This window comes from Neodiprion fabricii, chromosome 2 (genome assembly GCF_021155785.1).
Source record: "Neodiprion fabricii isolate iyNeoFabr1 chromosome 2, iyNeoFabr1.1, whole genome shotgun sequence".
Taxonomy (NCBI): Eukaryota; Metazoa; Arthropoda; class Insecta; order Hymenoptera; family Diprionidae; genus Neodiprion; species Neodiprion fabricii.
Genome location: NC_060240.1, coordinates 22626736 through 22648245, shown reverse-complemented (window position 1 = coordinate 22648245; position 21510 = coordinate 22626736). Strand labels below are relative to the sequence as shown.

General features: G+C 39.5%; 1 protein-coding gene across 4 annotated transcripts in view; it reads right to left on the bottom strand.

The window, feature by feature from the left end:
• The window catches only part of LOC124175488 (equilibrative nucleoside transporter 4), a 76590-nt gene extending 55111 nt beyond the window's left edge, over window positions 1-21479 (bottom strand). For all 4 annotated transcript variants that reach the window (XR_006869172.1, XR_006869173.1, XM_046555814.1 and 1 more), the window contains exons 1-8: window positions 21093-21479; window positions 20645-20799; window positions 20329-20457; window positions 19906-19980; window positions 19415-19638; window positions 17113-17233; window positions 15507-15671; window positions 14779-14966 (exon numbers count right to left, since the gene is read on the bottom strand). Coding sequence is in view for 2 of the 4 variants with exons in the window: in XM_046555814.1 (XP_046411770.1) it covers window positions 14779-14966; window positions 15507-15671; window positions 17113-17233; window positions 19415-19638; window positions 19906-19980; window positions 20329-20457; window positions 20645-20799; window positions 21093-21262 (1227 nt within the window). In the remaining 2 variants the exon portion in view is untranslated. The remainder of the gene's footprint in view (window positions 1-14778; window positions 14967-15506; window positions 15672-17112; window positions 17234-19414; window positions 19639-19905; window positions 19981-20328; window positions 20458-20644; window positions 20800-21092) is intronic.
• Window positions 21480-21510: the final 31 nt, after the last annotated feature.

Sequence of the window (21510 nt, the reverse complement as noted above, 5' to 3'; positions counted from 1 at the left end):
GACGAGAGTTTCCCAAGCTCGAGGGAAGTTTTCTGCGGTGAGAGAAATGTTTTTGATGAGTTGTAACGGTTCATCGTTCACACTGGTTTTGAGGTAGTGCAGCTTTTCCACTTCCGAAAGTTGCCAATTTTCGCGAACCATCGACGAGATGAGGTCGTGAAACGGCTTCCATTCTGAGTAGCTGCCCGCGAAAGTGGGCAGTTCGATACGCGGTAACCGTTTTGATGATCCTCCTGCTGGTGCGTCTTGAGGAGCTGCAGCGGCTTGCGCGGTTGCTGCAGGCGCAGGCTTTAGCGATTCGAAAAGATCAAACATCACTCCTTCGCCACTCAAGAAGTGCTCTTCACACAGTCCGTAATGATCTTTCGCGAAGTACGAAAGCCTTTTGATCGCGTCGAGTTGATCACCTTTTGCTGCGAACTTGATCTCGCTGATCTTTTCGTGATTATCTTGGAACTTATTCCAACTTGAATTTAAGGCATTAAGCCGCGACTTCACCTGCCCGTAAGTGATTTTTGCCTCGCCGAGCTTGCGCAGTTTTTCGACGGCACGAGAGATGCGCCAAATGTAGTCGTTTTGACGTTCGATATGTTCTTCGATCGACATGTTGATGTACGAGAGGATTTAAACTCACGCGACGAACTGAGTTTTCACGAACGAGACACAAATACACTGATAGTAGCGCGACGCGATTCACACTCCGAGAGATCGGTGTTGTTGACGCTCAGATCTTAGTCACGGTCACTACAGAGGACACCGCACGTTTGAATTTAACGGACGCGACTGATTTTGGTGATGGTTTTCACCGATAACGATATTGTTCACTTTGATTACGTGAACTTTCACAACTTGATGTACACGCGATAGTTCCGTTTCACTCACTAGCTAATTCGTTTTCCCGTAAGTCGCAACGATTCGAAAGATTCGACTCGATTTGCGAATGATCCGATTCGATTCGCGACTGATCCGGCTCGAAGGACCAAAAAATGTTTAGAGAGAAGGCAAAAAGATATGGATCATCGACGTGGGATTCGCGAATTAATGATGAGAACGAAACAATATGATTACTATTTTATGAATTTTGTGACGAAATAACATTATTAAAAAAATAATGACAATAATTTGAATTTAAAGCAGAAAATTATACGCTATTTCATTGAGCCAGCGTTTGGCACTATTGACAGAGACGAATATGAAACCCGAAGTGAGCCCGTGGTGGGGGTTACGTTCGAGCGAGAATGAGGGGAAGCGGTATTATTAGGAGTGGCACTATTACGGGAGCGGCCTGTATTGGGACTAACGATTTAAAAAACTCAGTCTCGTGTTCATGAGTAGTAGTTTGATTATCACTGTTGAGGATTTGGGACTTTTACGTAAGACTCATTGGTAAGTATGAGACTTATGAGGTATGCAGAAGCTCAGTCTTGTTAGTAGTAAAAATGGCTACTTGGCCAAAAATAATCGATGCATTGGAATCGAGTTTGTTAAGATTTGTGAGGTGTCAGAGGGAATAGTTTCATGGATCTGAGAATCAGCTGAAACGCTGATGGTAATGGATTAAGAAAGTTTAGTTTTATTGACAAGAACACATCACGAGACTAAAAAAACGTTTAATACATAGGAGACGCATGGGCATGAAATAAAGTTTTTCTTTCTCTTAGCGCCTCCTTTCGGCATGCGATCACATTATAGTTTCTCCTTTGCAAAAACGGCGCACGCAGGCGCGGGGAGGTACGAGTGCGATAAACCATGGTGTAAGGATTAAGGTGTGCTACAGCGCAGCTTTTCGGATCAACCAATAGAAAAATTCCACCAGTTGACGTCACAACAGGCGGTCAATTCAAAACTGTCGGAAGATTCAAGGTAGATTAGAATGTTACACATGAAACGTTGACTGAATTCTTCAGTTCACGCATAGCGGAAATGTGAATACTTTTTCCTCTGCAGGTCCTAGTAGGATTCTTACAGCCCTTAACCGAACAGTTGAACATTTGATTCAATTCGTGAAATGATGCGCGTCAACGCGTTGCGTGACCCACCACGTTTGTTTATACGTTTATCGAAGTAATAGTTGCCGGTATGTTGTAATTTGTACTCGTGCATGCGCTGTAGGCTTACTATGACTTGCCGTGACGTCAACTGGTGGAATACGCAACCTTGTACGAAAATTGGTTCTCTATCGAGCACACCTTAGTCCTTACACCATGCGATAAACATTCATCTATCCAAGACATTCACCGTTTAAGCACTCGTTATTTACAACATATCACACAATAAGCCAAATTACATTTTGGGCAACGCTTTTGTAAATATATCAGCTTTTTGGTATTTTGTGGGAATATATTTTACATAGACTCTCATTTTCATTTTCGTCTCCGACAGGATATAATTCAACCACCGGATCAGCAGGCACACATACAGATTTTACGTCCGACATACCAAATCTTACAAGAATTTTGTCAACATACTCGGATTGAGGAATGAATATCGTTTTCTCGACACGATTTCGTTCTATTTGCAAACATACAAATCGTGACGCATCTCCTGTAGTTATCTCAAACGCACTTTTCAGACAACTCATTACAGCATCTAGCACTTCACTCGATTCTGAAGCCATAAGGCCATCGTCGACAAAGAATGCTAGAAGGATATTCACACCATCGACACGTCCTTTAAAGATACACTGATCTGAATGGCCTTGAGCAAAGTTTAACCTTTTTAGAAAATCACTAAACTTGCGATTCCAGCATCTGGGTGACTGCTTCAAGCAATAGAGTGACCTGTTTAATTTGCACACGTAGTCTTCTAGCACATCCAGACCTCCTTCGATAGCGAGCCCCTCAGGAACTTTCATAAAAATCTCCTCCTCCAGTTTGCTATATAAGAAGGCAGTTTAAACATCAGGCTGAGCCAGCTCGTAGAGTCTTGCGTTATCTTCGTCAACAGTGCTCGGAGTGAATCATACCGGATAACAGGTGCTAATGTTTCGTTGTATTGCACACCTTATCGCTGAAAAATGCCTCGCGCACACAGGCGTTCTTTGTCGTTACAAATTGTCGCTGATACTCACCGGCTGATGACCCCTGACCGACCTCGAAGACTCACTTCGAGTCTATTAGCTTATCGCCGGGCTTCTTTCTGACCACTGTCCAAGTTTCGTTATTTTGATGAGTTAGCAATTCCTGAATAATCGTTTTCAACCATTTTGTTCAATTAGGTCCACTCACCGCTTCCTGCAGCGTAGTCGGTGCTCTACGTAATCGATCTCGTGGAGATACCTTTGTGGTCGCTAAATCAGTTTTCGATCTCGGAGTTGTTTTCTAGCCACTAACTCGCGTAGCTCGTTCTGCACCTCGACTCCTTCTTCCTGCTGATGCAGTGCTGCGTCGTCCGGTACATTTTCGTCTGAAACTCGATAACCTCGTCGTTTTGTGTTATTTTCATTGATTTTTCTTCTGGATTCTTCACGCTTGTACTCTATTCAGCTTCCGTTTAGTTAAACTCGACATCCCGAGACACCACAATTGTTCTCTTTGCCGAGTCCCACAAACGATAATTCTCTGACTCGTCCTGATATCTCACTAGTATTAACTTTTTCGCCTTATCGTCTAGTTTCTCACGAAACTGCTTGGGAACATGAGCATATGCTGTCGATCTGAAGACTCTAACGTGACATAGCGCCGGTTTTCTTCCGGTCCAATCTTCGCATGCCGTCTTGAGTTCTTATCTGCCCAAGTGCGATTTTCTGTTTAGCATATACACAGCAGTGTTAATAGCCTCAGCCCACAGCATCTCCGGAAGGTTTTTTTCTTGGAGCATCAGTCTGGCGCTTTCAAAGATGGTTCGATTCGCCCTCTCTGCCTTTCCGTTCTGTTGTGGTGTGTGGGCTGCCGAATTTTCCATACGTGTTCCTCGTGCTTCAAGGTACGCTGTCATCGCTGTATCTTTATATTCACGCCCGTTATCCGATCTCACTACCTTCGGTCTTGATCCGAACTTGTTTTCGACTAGCCGCTCATAAATCTTGGATTTTTCGAACACTTCGTTTTTATGTTTCAGAAAGTAAGCATGGAAAAAACTCGGGGCTTCATCAGTGAACGTTACGAAGTAGCTTGCACCTCCTTGCGATTTTTTCTGAATCGGTCCACGTACATCAGTATGGACGCACTCACCCGGCTCCATTTCGCGCGAACTCGATTTTCCTGGATACGATTTTCGATGCGCTTTTCCGGCAAGAGTACGATTTCCGGGGCGACGTAAATCACAGGGTTCGTAGAATCACAGGGTGCGTGCTGGGCACCTCGATGTGTGCGTGGAATTACGGGTGCGCATTTATCGAAAATTTGCATAGGACCTTTTCTATAGGAAATTTAATTTCCTACAAAAAGTGTTCCTTATGATTTTTTCGAAAACGTCATATTTACCAAGATATTTCAAAAAACAAAAATAATCGATAGGTATCGATATCTCGAAAACTAAGCGAGATATCGAAAATTTTTATTCTTCACTTTCGATTTCTCTCGTTGAAATACATCAGAACCCATCGTTTCTTTCGGTAACATCACGCGATCGAGTATTCGATAAATTGCGTTACTTTGTTTTACACCGTTCATAATTGTCTCATCTTTCAATGATACTGTCATGCATTCATTGTCAAACCCGATAAAACAACCTTTCTCGGCGCACGCACCCATGGAAAGTAGGTTTTTCTGTACTTCCGTATATATGTATAGTACACCTTCTATTCGCACGCGATTCCAATGACCGTCAAAAACCGTTTCAAGGTTTATATTCCCCTTACCTTGTATCTTGCACTCAACGTAGTTGCCATGCACAACAGTGTCAACGATGCCCGTGCGGAGAGTTTGAAACCATTCGCGCTGATGCGAGATATGTCGAGAAGCCTTACTGTCGCCAATTCAGGCTTCTGGGTTATCGACCTCGAGCAGACGCCTCACTTGTCCCTCCGAGATACCGACCCGCTCTTTCCGAGTCATCGATCTGCTCTCTTTCCCGCGACCACAAGTACGTATGACTGCAAACTACTTCTGTTTTTCGGTTTGTCGCCACTACTCTGTTTCTTTTCCGGACAATCCACTGATATATAACTACACTGGATTGGATATAAGCGCGCTGCCGTGAGGGCAATTGAACGGTAGCCATTTTGTAGGGATTCTTGTCACTTCAGATATATACCTATGTATATATATGTATATAAGACATCCGTTTCCGGTGACGTTGTTTACAGTAGGTAAATAGACCAGTGCAATAATGTTTTCAATTTTTAGAGGTTCGGGTTTAAGAATCAGGGGAGTGTTCGTGAATAGGTGAAAGAGAATAGGTAAGAGTTAAAGTGTAATGAATGAAAGAGGATGGAGGAATAGAATCAAATTGTATTTTTGGGGTATGAAGTAGGGGTGGTAGTTAGGAGGTTAGGTTGCGGCGCGGCAGTGAGGGGTGGAGAGGTGAAGGGGGCAGGTGAGAGAACGACGGTAGTGCCAGGGGGCGAGTGAAAGTAACTCGGGCGGTGAGTACATGGGTAAAGTGGGAACGGCGGTGGATAAGGTAGGTAGTAAGTATAGATAGTAGAGTATGTCGTATGGTAAAGAGGTAGATCAGGTGGTAAAATTTAAATTGCAAAGTGTAGGGATAGTTAGAGCGGCTACCACAGGTGATATAAGTGAAGTGGCGGCAGGAGGTAAGAGGAAGGAGAGAGAGGTAGAGGGGGAAGTGAAAGTAGCGGGAGACCTAGAAGAGAAAGAGGTTTTTAAAAGAAGTAAGATTGTGGTGAGGTCACCAGAGGAAAAGGAGAAAATGGAAGGAATTTTGAGGAATCTAGAGGAGATAGATGGTAGGATAAAAGAGGAATGTGGAAGGGTAGGAAATAGTGTGGGCATACTAAGAGAAGACGGAAAGAGAGAAAGAGATGAGTTCAAAAGGATCTGGGAGGAGGAGAAAAAAGTGTTGAGGGATAGATTAGAAAAGATGAAAAAAAGGCTGGAAAAGTTAGAAATTGACGCAGCAGAAAAAAGCAGGGAAAATGGAGATGGTGTGCAGATAGGGGTGGAGGGGATGGATGAAGAGACTGAAAAATGAATTAGGAAATTACAACTAGGAACGGAAAAGAAGGAGAGGGAGGAGAGAAGGAAGAATGTTAGAGTTAAAGGAGTGGAAATGAAAACGGGGGTAAGGTGGGAAAATGAAATTGAAAGGATCTGGGAAAAAATAGGAGTTGTAGGGGGTGAAAAAAAGTATGAGAAAAATAGGGACGGTAGATAGAGAAGGGAGAGGAATGGTTTTAATTGAGTTGGAGGGACTAGAGAAGAAAAGAGAGGTGATGTTGTCGAAAAACAGGTTAAGAAGGGAAAAGGTAAGAATTGAGGACAACCTGACGAGAGAGGAAAGGGGAGAAGGGTAAAGGTAGGTTATATGAAGATGTGGGTAGATGAGAAATGAGATTGTGGGATGAAGTAGAAGGAGATTGGAGAGTACAGCAGGGAAATGAATAAGGGGGGAAAAGAAGAAAAAGGGGACGGGAAAGGATAGGAAAGAGAGAGATGAAGGGGAGTATGAGAGTAAGAGAAAATATAGGATAGGTTTTTGGAATGTGGCGGGGTTGAGGAACAAGAGAAAAGACTTCTGAGAAGGGTTGAAAGATTGGGATGTTGCAATATTAGTGGAGATATGGGTGGGTAAGAAGAAATAGGAGGAGATAAGAAAGAATTGGAAAAGAAGTTTCAAATGGAATATACAGGAAGCGATTATACCAAAAGGGAGAGGAAGGGCAAAGGGAGGTACAGTACTAGGGGTGAAGGAGGATATTAAAGTAGGCAAAAGAGGAAAGTGGGATATTGACGGATGAGTGGAAAGAGAAGTTAAACTAGGGAAAGAATGGTGGTGGGTAGGAGGGGTATATGTAAATGAGGATTTGGAGAGAAAAAAGAAGTTAATGAGAGGATGGATGGAGGAAGTTAATAAGGATAGATGAGTGATAAAAGGGGAAGATTTTACTGCTAGGACAGGGACAGAAGGAGGGATAGAATATAATGAACAGGACGAAGGGGGTAGAAAGTCGAAAGATAAAGTAGTGAATAAGGCAGGTAAAGAGTTATTTAAGTTCATCAATGGAAGAGGGTGGGCAATAGCGAATGGGTGTGTGAGGCGGGATGAAGAAGGGGAATGGACATTTGTAGGGGGGAGGGGATGTTTAGTTATAGATCTGGTATTGATTGATGAAAGAATTAAATAAAGTATAGTGGAGTTGAAAGTAGAGGAAAGGATTGAATTGGATCATATGCCAGTTGTTGTTGGGGTAGTCAGGGGGTCTAAAAGTTGGAGGAGCAAGGCAGGAAGATGAGGGAGTATAGGAAGAGGAGTGTGGACGGAGGAGGGGGCACAGAAATGTGAGGAGGAATTTAGAAAGGGGGTTAGACGAGAGGGAAGTGTAGAGGTGGAGTGGGAAAGTCTAAAGGAGTGGGTGAGAAAGGCTGTCGGGGAAACGGAGAAGGTAAGAGTGAGGAGCAAACAGGCATCAGGATGGTGGGATGAAGAGTGTAGGGAAGGAAAAAAAAGTCCGAGGGAGCCCTTGCAGAAGTTTAGAGACGGGGAAATAGATAGGAAGGTGTACTGTGAGGAAAAGAGGAAATATAGTAGACTGTGTGAAGGAAAAAAGAAAAAGGAAAGAGAAAAATGGGAAACTTGCGTAGGAAGTATAAGGACAGAAGGACAAATCTGGGGGGGGGGTAAACGAAGGGAGAAAGAAAAGAAAGGGGATAAATAAAAACATAAGGATGGAGGAATGGGATTTACACTGTAGAGAAGTTTTGGGAGGTGTGAGAGAAAGGAGAAGTAGAGAAGGTAATAGTGGAGAGGAGGAGTCAGCGGGAGAGGAGAAGGGGGATATTACTTTACGGGAGGTCGAAGAAATCATGAAAAAGTTCAAATATAATAAAGGGGCGATGGGGGAGGATGGGATCCCTAATGAAGCTTGAAAGTATGGGGGTGCAGAAATGACAATGGAGTTGTGGGGAGTGTGCCAGAGGGTATGAAGAGGAGAAGGGTGGCCAGAGGACTGGAAAGAAGGGGTGGTGGTACCAATAGTGAAAAAGGGGGAAGGGAAAAGTGTAGAAGAATATAGAGGAGTTACGTTAACACAGATGGCGTATAAAATATATGTGGGAATACTGGAAAAAAAGTTAAAGGAAGAGGTTGAGAGTAAAAAGTTATTGCCGGAAAATCAGGCGGGATTTAGAGCAGGAAGGGGAACGATAGATAAAATATATGTGCTAAATTATCTGATAAATAGGGAAATTGCTAAAAATAAAGGAAAAATGATAATAATGTATGTGGATTTCAAGGCGGCTTTTGACTCGGTCCACCGCGGTAAATTAGTGGAAGACATGAGGAAGAGAGGGGTGAGGGAAGGATTGGTAAGAAGATGCGAGGAGGTGCTAAAAGAAACGTGGGGAAGGGTCAGAGTGGGGAAAGAAATGGGGAAAAATTTTGGACGAAAAAGGGAGTAAAGCAGGGCTGCCCACTGAGTCCCTTGTTATTCGTACTGTTTCTAGCGGACTTGGAGGACGAACTAGAGAAAGGGAGGTGGGGTGGAATAGATTTATCGTTGGGGGGGGGGGGGGGGGGGGGAGAAGGTATATGCATTGGCGTATGCAGATGACATGGCGTTGTTGGCAAAGTTGGATGATATGAGGTGGAGGTGGAGAGAAGATGGGAGATGGGTGTAATGAGAGGAGAGGATTTAGTAAAAGTAGAAAGAAGGAGGCAGGAGGAAGAGCGATGGGAAAGAATTGTAGGTTCGAGAAGCAACAAGGAATGTAAGTTTGTTAAGGGAAAGGGAGTGCCAGAATATCTTGAAAAAGGGTGAAGTGAAGAAAGGTGGGGAAGGATAGCAAAAAATAGACTAGGAGATGAACTGAAGGGATATAGTTATTGGGAGAATAGAGAAAATAAGGTGTGCGGTATATATGGAATGGAGGAGGAGACATGGGAACATGCGTGGGAGGGATTCTCGGGGCTAGGCATTGAAAGAGGCTGGCAAGAGATGAGAGGGGAAAATTTGGGGGAGAAGGGACAAGGAGAAAGATGGATGAAAATAATAGAGAAGTTAAGAGGGGGTCTGGGAGAAAAAGCAGAGTAATAGGGAAAGTAGAAAAGTGTAGCGGTAACGGAGGTCCTTGGCTGGAGTGTGAAAGATGCAGGTGTGAGTGAAGAGATAGCGGTTTTTTATTTTTATTTATTTTTTTATTTTTTTTCCCCCTGTGAGGGTGGGAGAATCTGACTTTGAGAGAGTGAAGAGGGAGAATGGAAGAGAAAGAGGAGGAAAAAGAAGGGGAAAAAAATGTAAAACAAAATTGTAAATAGTTTGTAAGTATAGAGTATACGTGTAGTAGTAGGTTAAGAGTGGTTATGTAAGCGGAACGAGGGTCCGCAGATGTACCCCTCAAATTATGGGAGCAAATAAACATCTTATTATTATTATATATGTATATAATCAAAGTCACGCGAGCGCGGACAGTTAGCAGTAATTTCAATTGTTGTGAAGATGGAAAATTATAGTGACAATTATTGACACAAAAATGGGTAGATGCCTTTCTTGTAATACAAAAAAAAAGATCGTGGACGATCATTTTACAAGTGAGTATACAACGCTGTATCGTTCTGCAAATGACAACTTGTAGAGGTTATATCAGAATACGAATTATATTTATATTTAACGAGTATTATAGCGTACGAATCGTGTAAGTGAAAATTCACTATATTTAAATTATAAACCGACTTATTATAAATGAAATTGAGACTTCAGGTATTATTGACTCTGTGATTAAATTATAATTTTTCGATATGATCTAATTCAAAACGTTTTTTACATGTCTTAAGCTCTACTTTGATGAACAATGGATGGTGATTCCCTAACGGTTGAATTGGTTTTATACAAATTTTTGAATAATCCATATGGAATTCAGCCTACCATAGGATAAAGGATAATGGACGGTAACTTCACAGAATTGAAGACGTCTTTTGAACACCACGAAAAATTACGCTTAAATACAAGTTTTTCACCATATTAGTAAATGACCTTTTCCATCATATAATTGTAAATAATAATTTACTTTCGAAGAAATGATTTGTTCTTCATTTAACGTATCAAACATTATTTTACACGTCGAAAACTTGTTTTTGTGCGACGAATATGTCGTTAGATCTAAATAGTTTATATTACGCAATTCAAATCTGGCGCACTTTTTGTGACAACTTTCCCTACAAGGTAGCGCAAATTCAGCTGTTCAATTGGATTCACGAGCTTAGACGTATCGTATGCGGTAATATTCAATCCAGTGTAGTTATATATCAGTGAAATAAACTAGTCGGTTTGAATTTGAGTGAGCTATCTCTCTCGGCTGAACCCCCACCACCGCAGCAAGCCTTCCAGTTATATTAGAGTTCAGTGAAACGTACTTTATGATATATTTGTATTCAGCTACTTTCGTAAATTCCAGAGTTTCAGTTGTTTCTCGAATATTACAGAATGATCGCATTATATTATCTCATCTACAGTAGACTGTATAGTTGCACGCTCTCGAGCTGTAGGAGCGTAAAATTCTCGGAAAAACGCAACTGTACAGCGCCCATTCCTATGGCTTGCCGACTCCGCCTCTCGACCAATCGCGTGTACATGGCTCGGACGCGCGGAATTCAAACACATAAACTTTCACGCACAAAAAATGAATATGTTTTTCTTCAAATTTGGTAAAGTTTGTATGTACGTACCGACTTAAAGATGGAGTAAATTGAAGATCTATTGCAGATATTTGACAAAAATAGAGATCTATATGAGACACAAGTAACGATAAAAAAGTATTTTATCGCTAAAATGTTAAACCAAAATCTGTAAGTACTAATCCAACTTTTATTCTGACAATTTCTTTTCTTTAATTTTCAAAATCTTCGTAGTGTAAGATTGTTTTTTTATTTATCTTAAATATTAAGCTTTTCCGTTATAACTTTGTTTTTCAGTCTTCTCAAAACTGCCATATCAGATTTTGAAATGATTCCGTTTTCTTCAAAAAAATCGATGGAACAATTCGCTCCTAACTCGGCATCTTTTGGAGTCACAGAAGCATTGTCCAATGACGTTACCCTTAGCCTCTAAAAATATCAATTAAAGGCATATTCAATAATTCATCTAATACTCGTATCAATCGTACTAATTATTATAAACATTTTTATCAGGACAAATTCGAGGTATCATATTTTTATAAAAGTATATTTCTCACCTACTGAATCATGGTCAATATTGTTATTTCGATCGCGAATGGTTGATATGATTTCTTCGATTGAAGGCTCCACCAAAAGTAAATTATCATCGATACTTAGCCAATTTTCAGTTATTTCTGTGGCTGCTGACTCGTAATCAGTTACTCGCCGAAGAATGCGTAAAACTGATTCTGTATTCACTTCTGATGAGGATTCTGTACTGGTAATAGATGATTTCTCTGGCAATAGTGCGTTCCAGCACATGGGTATCGTGCCAGGTGAGACTTCGTCCCATGCTTCGCTCACCCAAAAACATTTTTCATATTGAGAGATTTCAAGTGGGTTGAAAACTGAAAGATTATTCTCTTGGCTATTCGAAGTGGATGATAAGAGTAAGCATCTGTATTTATTTTTTATTACTATAATTCCCTGATCCATTGGTGCTAAAAAATCCGACGTAAATTTCTCGGCCGATGTAGTGCTTGCAGAAAGTTTTCCATCGACTGAAAGTTGTCGAATCTGGAAACTTGATTTCCACCCACTTAGCCAGCCATCACTTGCATAAAATTTGTCTGTATCCCCAATCTGGGCGTGGAACTCAACGGCTGTTGCCGTAACACACAATATTCACAAGTCGTCCAATATATTTATATTTCAACTACATTATATTAACATTACTGTACTATTCTTGAAACGAACGTGATATCTGTCAGCAAGATGAAATAAAAATCCACCGACAAGGGAAGAATATCGGATAACTGGACATAGAAATACAAACGCGAGAAACTTCCTAAAACTTTTTTACACACTTTCTCTAAAAAGAGAAAATATATCGGTTCATGAACAAAACAATAATGATACTTACCTTTTAAAATGGGACCAAAAACTGGAAATAATGTAGCCCTTATTTTCTTCATTGGGAGTTGATTGATTTGTTCGTTTTTTTGGCCACTTACTACAACACTCTTTAATCTCAGGTCGATTTTTAAGCTATTTCCTTAGCGTGGACGGATCCAGTTGGTATTCAAGTGCAATAGCTGATATAGAACGGCCTTCCACATTTTTGATTAAATTTAATTTTTCTTGTACCGTCAGATGAGTAGACTTTCTTTTATAACCACACTTGCCAGTATTCCTATTGCCCGTTTTCTCATCAGCTAGTTCAACAGCCTCCATAGCTCAGGTCATAGGCTTCTAGATGATCTTAACTTCATATAATGATTCACTAATTCACAAACACTATCGTAAAACCAAGAATTAGGTATTCGAATTTCAGATATCTAGTATGTGCGATTAAATCGGACGTGTACGAACACGTGAGACGGTTCTAACTGCAGTATAGTGCGGGTCGTGTGGATAAGCGCGGTAGTGGGAGAGCGCTCGCTGACTAGTGAGAGTCGGTGTGAGGGAAATGTGCAACTATACAAGGTGCAACTATACAGAGTCTACCGCATTGTGCAACTTTGCAGCAACAAGGTCCATTCAGCGTTAGTATTACGAAGTGTACGAAGCCATGTCGAAAAACCATGTTGCAGCTGTATGACAGGCAGGTTGCTCTTGGATATTGAGTTCCAATATGGCCCGTCGATGAAAATGCCATGCCATTGTCACATCGCATTAATTTTGACATGTGGACTGATCATGTAGAATGTTACCCCGGTAGGTTTAGTAAATAACGGTTTACTCGGTATTTTTGAAACTGATAGCGCAGCGATTAACCTTCACTTTCTTACACCGGGAGGTAGCATTTTTTCTTGACAAATATTAGTGTTTTTTCGAAAAAATGATGACAAATAACCGCCAGACAATTCGTCAACGTTAGTGCATGTCTCGTCGATAGGGACAAATTTGGCTACTCGCGGTGTTATTCGTACTCGCGTCCGGTTGCTATATTGTCTGAATCAATTCTTCTAGGAATACATTTCCTGGCCTTATTATCGAATCAAATAAAAACGTTTTTTGATATTCTTGTTTCGCATTGCGTGAAGAATTTTGCTGACTGCGGCATTTTCACATTACTACTATATATTATAGCCTTCGGATCACGTGAGAAAAAAAATAGTTAAATTTTACTCACTAGGAGAGTAAGGAGGCTCGAGGTAGCGAATCGGGTTGTTCTTGCACGTGGTGAAAGGTGAAAGCTCCTGATTCAGCGTGGTTTTTGGTTTTTAATCCAATGAGTTGCTAAAATCTCACGATTTGAAATTTTTTGGCGGGTTTCGGCTCGCGCTTATAAGTACGTGCATCACGGTGGTTCAGAAATGGGTCTTTTTTTATACTTCGCTCTTCTCCAGGATTCACGCATTTTTTCACTAAAAAATAGCTCAAGCGAAAGGGCTCACGAAAGTTTTTTACTACTGCCGCAACGACGTTGAAATTTCGAAAAAAGGGTATTCATGAGAATTTTAAAATTGAGATATCCTGAAATACTTCGGTGGTTATGGTTCGAATGACGTTACAAAAGTCTTTGTAAGACTTAAGATCGGTGTATTTTTTTTAATACTGCGGAATTTGTGTTGAAATTCGAAAAAAATTAATTTTCCTAATTTTTTAATATTAAAAGATGTCGCAATTCTTTTAATAATAATTTGATGAGGTAGTAATTAATAATGGCTGATATTCCTCTTGTTTCATGCGAGCTCTTGTTCACCATAAAGCAACAATAGAAATCAAAAACGTTGACATATTTTAATATTTGGAAGTTAGAAAAATTAGTCTTTACGAATTTAAAAAAAATGTCACTAAAAAAGTCGCATCTATGTCAAGTTTTACAAAAACTTTCGTTTCGTCATACAAAATGTAGCCCCCGAATTTTGAACTTCTCGATAGTAGATTCTTTTCGAAAATTCGACGTCGTTGAGGCAGTAGTCAAATTTTTTTGACTGCTTAGCCCTTTCGCGTGAGCGATTTTTTTTACCGTTTCTGAAACGCCCTACTCCACATACTCTAAGCACGAGCCGAAACCTGCCCGAGAATGCAAAAATTTCAAACCCCAATATATCAGCAACCAAGAGCTATTGGATTAAAATTAAAAAACCATATTAAATTGGGGGTTTTCACGTTTCACCACGTGCAAGTACAAACCGATTGACGACATCGAGTCTCCCTAATCTCTTTGTAAGTTGATAAGGAGTAACTATAGCACCTTCTTAAGAGATAAAACTTGATGAGAAATTAAAGGAAGATTTTGCAGGCAGATCGTTCACAGTCAAGTGAGATGCCGGATTCACTGATATGTGTTACAAAAAATGACAAAATTAATATCTTAATGTATAAATTATAGACGGAAATTAATGTAGGTCGCAATGCAGCTTAATTGCTAAGTCAAACCTCATATGTCCAAACAGGACTAATTTTCATTGCTCTGAATTTTTTAAGGTTAAAAATTTCAAAGTTTAATGCTTATACGTGCAAAGAGTTAAAATTTCGGCTTGTGATGACTCTCAAAAAATTACAAATTATGATTTAAAGGATATTATATGAAGTTGATTATAGGTGGTTTCTTACCTTGCCCAGAAGATCTGCTGCGTTGAAAGCGGCCATCAAAATCACCGGCATCCACGATTCAAACTTGCAGGATATAATTTCTGAAACTATTCCTGGGTAGAGGCAGAGCGTGACAAAGTAAGCAACTCCTATGCTTGTCATGTATGGAAAGATTAATTTTGCAACTTCTAGTCGTGCCAATAGACCTCCTAAAAGATTTATAAATTGTGTCCATTACAATGATGATAAATATCAGAACAAAAAACATTATTTGAGATGTGTGTCAAGTACAGCAGAAAGCACTACCAATTGTTGTAAACTCACTCATTTATGATGGGTATTGTGAAAACAGGACGGTGTATTGTAAACTTGTCTATTTGATTTAATGTATTAACTGACGATCATCCATTATAGTTTTAGGACACGCGTATGCTGGGCATAATTAATTCACTATTGAGCAAAGAGCTTAAGATCTATAGACAGTTGATTTCTGAATTTCAGAGATTCCACCGCTGTCAGCGAACCGGAGCTGCAATTCGAGTATCCGTAACAACGATTTGATTTACATTTCCTAAAAATATAATATGGTGTGATTTTTTACTAGCCCACAGTAAACATTCCTTTCCTAAATTAGACCCTGGTGCTGTAACTCGAGAGTTTTCGGTGGAAAGGGGAACGGCCATTTCTACCTAGATCTACCACGAAGGTATATCATTATATGGTTCATTATGGCATTGGCTAGCACTTACTCTTAATTCCAGACCATGGCCTGTTGTTTCGGGTTCCGCAGGTTCCGCGAGCACGAACGACGATATCTTCAACCTTGTAGGTTGGACCAGCACTGTTGGAAGGATTTCCAGATGGTGCGCCGGGCTCGTAGACCGGGTTGCTGAATGAAAAGGCTGAATACTGTCCTGTAGATATGTGAACGATGTACGGCGTAAATTAGAATGCATTTGAATGCAAGTTAATATAGAGTTGCACTTAAGCCTTTGCGGCATTACATAAGACACTTTTTTTGAATCGGGTATTCAAGACTTCCATTCAATTTTTGAGATACGCTATCATTATTTTTTGCATAATTGGACTTTTAAGATGTCGAGTGTATACATTGTATAGTATACAGTACGAATACAGTGAGCGTTACAAATAAATAAAGTGTTGAGAATTGCCTGTTTTTATAGAATAAATGTAATTGTGGGAAGGTTATGGGGACTAGAAAAGGGGCACTTGGTAATCTTAGGTTTTTGTGGTTACTACGAATGAATCTGATGTACAAATTTCAAAATTAAAGATCGCATATCCAATATGGCGAATTGAAAATATAAAAATTGATCCTATTCGCTTGAAATTTGTTACTCGGGGATTTCAGGATCGTATTTGATGAGCGAAGAAACACCTAAGTGTGCATTTTCAAGCCATTGCGATTACTTTTACATTTTCAGTCCACCGTATTAGATCCGCGATTTTTAATTTTGAAAATTCCTCAGATGTGACCCCGTCTTTGAAATCAGTGACCTCGAGAATCCTTGTATACCCCGTTTCAAAGAATTTGACTGCAAGGAAATAATGACGCTTCAAAGGGTTAAAGTACTAATAAAAACAATTCAATAAAATTTACGGTGGCATTTTTAACAGAATGAAACTTCATTTCATGTTTTAAAGAAGAACGCACCGAAATAAAATTGATCATTTATAATTCCACAAGGTAAATGAAGCTGTATATAATAAAAAATGGTTTTAGATTGGCACTTTTCGAAAAAGTGCTCCAGATTTCAAATGGGCAATTTTTTAATTTCGCGAGATTTGAATTCTTTCTCTTATTTTTTAAACGATAAATCCATGAATTTTCATAAAGCCAGAAATAAAAATCTCTAGGAAAAATTAATAAAAACGAAATCGTTCCCTGTCACTTGCGCGTTAAATAAGGGGTTGAAATTCAGTAAAAATATGGAGCACATTTTGTTAAGGCTCGGCTGCTGGTGAAGTTCAAGGTCAATCTGAAGACAAGGTATTCTTGACCTTTTTCTTGAAGCTAGTTTCGAATAATTTTGTTGCATAAAAAAACTGGAGCTGATGAGAGCAAGCATTTAGAATTAAAAAATGCTGTTACATCTTCCATTAGGCCTTGTACTAGAAATTTTTTAATCAGAACCGACTATTATGCCTTACTCTGCTAATATTTCCAAAAGGTAGTTCACTGATTATTATTTATTTGAAATGGTTGAATAATAAAGTACCGGTTTTCGAAAAGCTTACATCGCGATGAGACGTCATCATTTTCACTGTATATTAGTTAGTTCATCACACGAAGTGATATCATTTTATGAAATACTTATTATGCTGTGCACGAACCGTTACTCGCAGCATCGACATTTTCGGCGGCAGCAGAGTCGGTAGCCAGGGGGCTGGTTTGGAGTTTCAGAACGCCATACTGACCTTTCGATGGATCTCCGACGTGGTCCAAAGGATCCATCTGCCGCAAAAAACAGAGTTCGTACAGCCAGTTGCATCTGCTGAGGGTACGGATTGCCGTGTAAGTGTTGTAAAAGAATAATTTGTCGCGTTTAATTACAAATTTGTTGAAACAAAATTCGGGAAGTCAACATATTATTTCTTTATAGCAGTTCTGACTAAGTACTTATTGTTAGTTTGGACTCCTAAGAATTTCATTTGAAATCGGTAAAACATCTTATGAAATTCTAGAAGATCTTGTGAGGATTTTTCCATACACCTACTTCGGATCATTTCTCGTCAAGTTTCTTCTTGAGATTTCTTAGTTGACAGGACGAAATACGTCAGAGATAGGAGAACTCTGAAAAGTTCCCTAAAATATCATTTCATGAATAGTGATGAAATGATCGTGAAACTTCTGAAATCAGTGGACGCGTAAAACGTGGCGTACAGCCGAACCATCTACCGACCATTATATACAGCCTTTAACATAAACTAAACGTGAAAATAACAAATGACACAGAATTAACGTAGGAAAATATTCCAAATTTTTTTTTTGGTTCTTGCATGAATAACACCAGGAAATGTATTCCTGCATAAGTCGTAATTAAATTACAGGAATAGATTTCTTGGCATTATTGTTGCGTGAAACAAACCTTGTTTCGGATATTTGTAGTCTGCAGTTTTTTTTTTCATCAGTGATGAGTAAACGTGCAGGATAATAGTTAAAGTGATTAAAATTTTACTCGGTCAGTAAAAATTTACAATAGCAACCTCTTAAACGTGAATGTGACACAGCCGTAGACTGCAATGTTCGTCGAAGAGTTGACCGAAGCAGATATGAGTTGAGAGATCACCAACGCTCTTAAGAACCCGGTCCACGAAATTACGTACCCGCGTGGAACAATATGAATAGAATAGTAGCACGACATTATCCTACCGTGGGTACCGGTCGGCACACAGAATATCGATAGAGATATCGATTTTAAAATGTGATGCGTGATATATATGTGCTACCATAGCGTAGCATTCCCCTTGGGGAAACAATTACCTAAATCCAAATTTTTTATGTGTTTACATCCTGACACACTATGGCAGCACATTGCATCATGCATCACATTTTAAAATCGATATCTCTGTTGATATTCTGTGTACCGACCGGCTCGCAGGTTTCGGATAATCTCTGATCGATGACGTTCAAGCAACCAGCTGAATAGGCATTTTAAGCTTACCGTCACTACGTGAGTGCTTCACTAATGAAAGTACTAACGTTACCGATCTGATTAACATTGACTTTGAAGGTCTCGAGCGTGTATCAACTTTTGTGTATGCGTGCCTGCCTGCATGCGTGTATCCAATATCCTGATGATTGTACAGCAAAGTTCTCAATATCCTGAGAATGAATCGACAGAGTTTGACGATCGGTCTCAATTGAGGCAGCTTTTCTTAGCTCAGAACTGAATCAAATTTGGATTTCATTAGTCGAGTTATCCGAATAATAAAATTATGTCCTGAGAATAGATTAACGAGTTATTTGAATAACAAAATTTAAAAAACAAAAGATCTAATTTTCATTTTTGAGTTTTTTATGGGTTCAAAACGGAAACGAGTGGGAAATTCTTATTGCTAGTCTGGCCCATCTGGATTAGCTAATTTAATCTTTTTTTCGTTGAAGGGTTAACAGAACATATTTGTCTCTAACCCTGGTAGTGTCAAGTGGAGCAGACTATTTTTTATTTTTGGCTGATTTCTCACATATATACGATAGATTTGATTTAACAAATGATTAAAACTCATGCTAGAGTCCTTGAAATTCTTTTAAAAAAAAGGCTCGACAAAAATTAACTCGGACGATGTAGACAATCTGATGTATAAAATCGAACGAATTAAACTAACATTAGTATAATGTATCTCCTATTGAAGGATAAATCTCGACTGCCAAAATATTTTAAATTCGCTCTAGCTCCTTTTTTAGTTTCTTCTGATTCGTGTGCATTCCCCTTTGTTTTAGTGTAAAACGAAAGTGATTCTTACGGCATTTTATATTATAATTGAATTATTCCTAATGAATTCTAGATGAGGGTTCCTTGAGTTCCAGCGTGAATTCACAAAATATTGACCAGGCCGGTCTCTTTAATAATCAGGGATATTCATTGATAATGCGATTAATACCTGATTTACGTAAAATTCTTTATTTACTCACCAAACCAACGTCCTCCGCGGGCTCTAAGGTTATTCTGTACCTTTCTTGGCACAGTGTGATATAAAACTGGACGAAATCCGTCTGCCGCACAACCTGATGTAGCACAAAGCACATCACTATTGTCAGGATGGATAAGACAAAGAACATTGATGTGTTACCACGTTCGTCGTTGACCAAGGATTTCGTTATTATACGGTTAGTTGACACCCAGAAACCAGCAGCGCCTAGGTAAAACGAAGTTCACTTACGTCATTGTGATCATATTCAACACAGTCTACCAAGCAACCATTCCGAAATATTCCGAGTCGTTTTAATGACTGTGTTTTAATGGTAAATATTGTAAACATAAAGAAAATAGAAACACTTGGGGATGAACGTGAGATCAGATGTCTTGAATGACAGTCGTTTGTGACAACGATAATTGTGAGCAAATTGTATCAACAACAAGTAACGACAAATCTATTTCAATAGTAGTGATTTGTTTTACTTACTTTCTCCAGCCATGACGGCTTGAGTATACCGACTTGGGAGCATTGAAGTATAACCGTAGAAACTCGACTGTTGAACTAAAAGAAAAATAAGATCGTTCTTAACATGGTTTCGTAGAAACTCGATTGCTGAAGTAAAAGGAAAATAAGATCGTATTTAACACGGTTCCCAATTCAGTATTTCAGAGATGTATTGTTACTCTCGTTTAGTCGAGAAATTTTTTACGCAAAAAATAATAACACAAACGCAGACCTTGCAGAAGATTATTGCAATTAAAATGTACACAAAAACTTGATTTTTAGGAGCAAAAGACCCTTTTGGGCTGAATTTTCTCGAATTTCTTCCAATAATGTCAATGCTTATAGGTATATTTACAGAACGTGAGCACAGGTATCTGATTCCTTGCTTGGGATATTTCCGCTTACCTGTACAACCCAAAGACACGACAGCAACGGCAACCAAGTTGATAGTGTATGATGCTTTAACGCCGAATAGTTCCCACCAGATTTCACAAATAACGACAAAGTTCAATGTCACAAAGGACACTAGGTACCCTGTTATTCCAATTTATAACGTTAAAAGTGATCGAAAACAATATTATTCATGAATAAAAATAAGATGAAGAACAGTGAATCTCAGAATTCTCTCCGATCTCGGCAGAATTCTGAATTTCAGATTCGTAGTGTTACGTGTTTAATATATTATGGAATATTTGCATAATGCTGAAGTGCACATACATACCAAAGGTTATCCTGGTGTTCAGAGACAAAGTTTCAACCAATACGTTGTTTGCAAACACCGCGAAAAAGGCCATCGTTATATAAACCAATGACATGTCAAAAATGATTGTAGTTCCAGGATATCGCGCTTGAAAATAATCGACAGCGATCACAAAGCTGAAACAGACGATTCACCCATTAAACCAATTCATTAGCTAACCATTGCAGGTATGTTTTGACAAAAATAAACCGTCTTTGACATGAGCTCTGCGGTATGCATTGCATGTATACATCAGGCGGGGCTCCAGAGACTTATAGGTATAACATGCGAAGATGTGTTAATTTTACGAAAATTGCAACATAGCGATTACTGTGGCGATAATGAGACTTTGATCAAGGAATGAGGATGCACGGAAATCCTAAACATTTTATTTTGCTATGACATATCAAATGAATAAATGATGAGTTACCTGTTGTACGGCAATAAGAATCCCGCACCTGCCAATACCAGGGCAAGATACACAAAGTTGCACTTGTCGACCGGAGGTGACAAATGAGCGAAACCATTTGTAAACTTGAATTCGTTCATACCGCGAGCTTTGCCCAGCTGAACGTATCCTCTGCTCAAATTTTCATCCATATTGTGTAGAATTGGCGAATGAAAGTAGCATGCGTTTCAACACATCCCTGAATAAACTGCGACAAGTTTGCTCAGTTGTTTTAATATGAAGTTTAGATACAATCTTCACAAGTTTCACTTGATAAGCAGTTTATTTCTTAATTATCTCACATAATACGTAATCTTAGTTAAGATTCTCTTGTGATATACGTCCGCCGTATTTCTGGCTGAATTATTTCCTGATCCACCCAGGCGCATGCTTCGGGAAT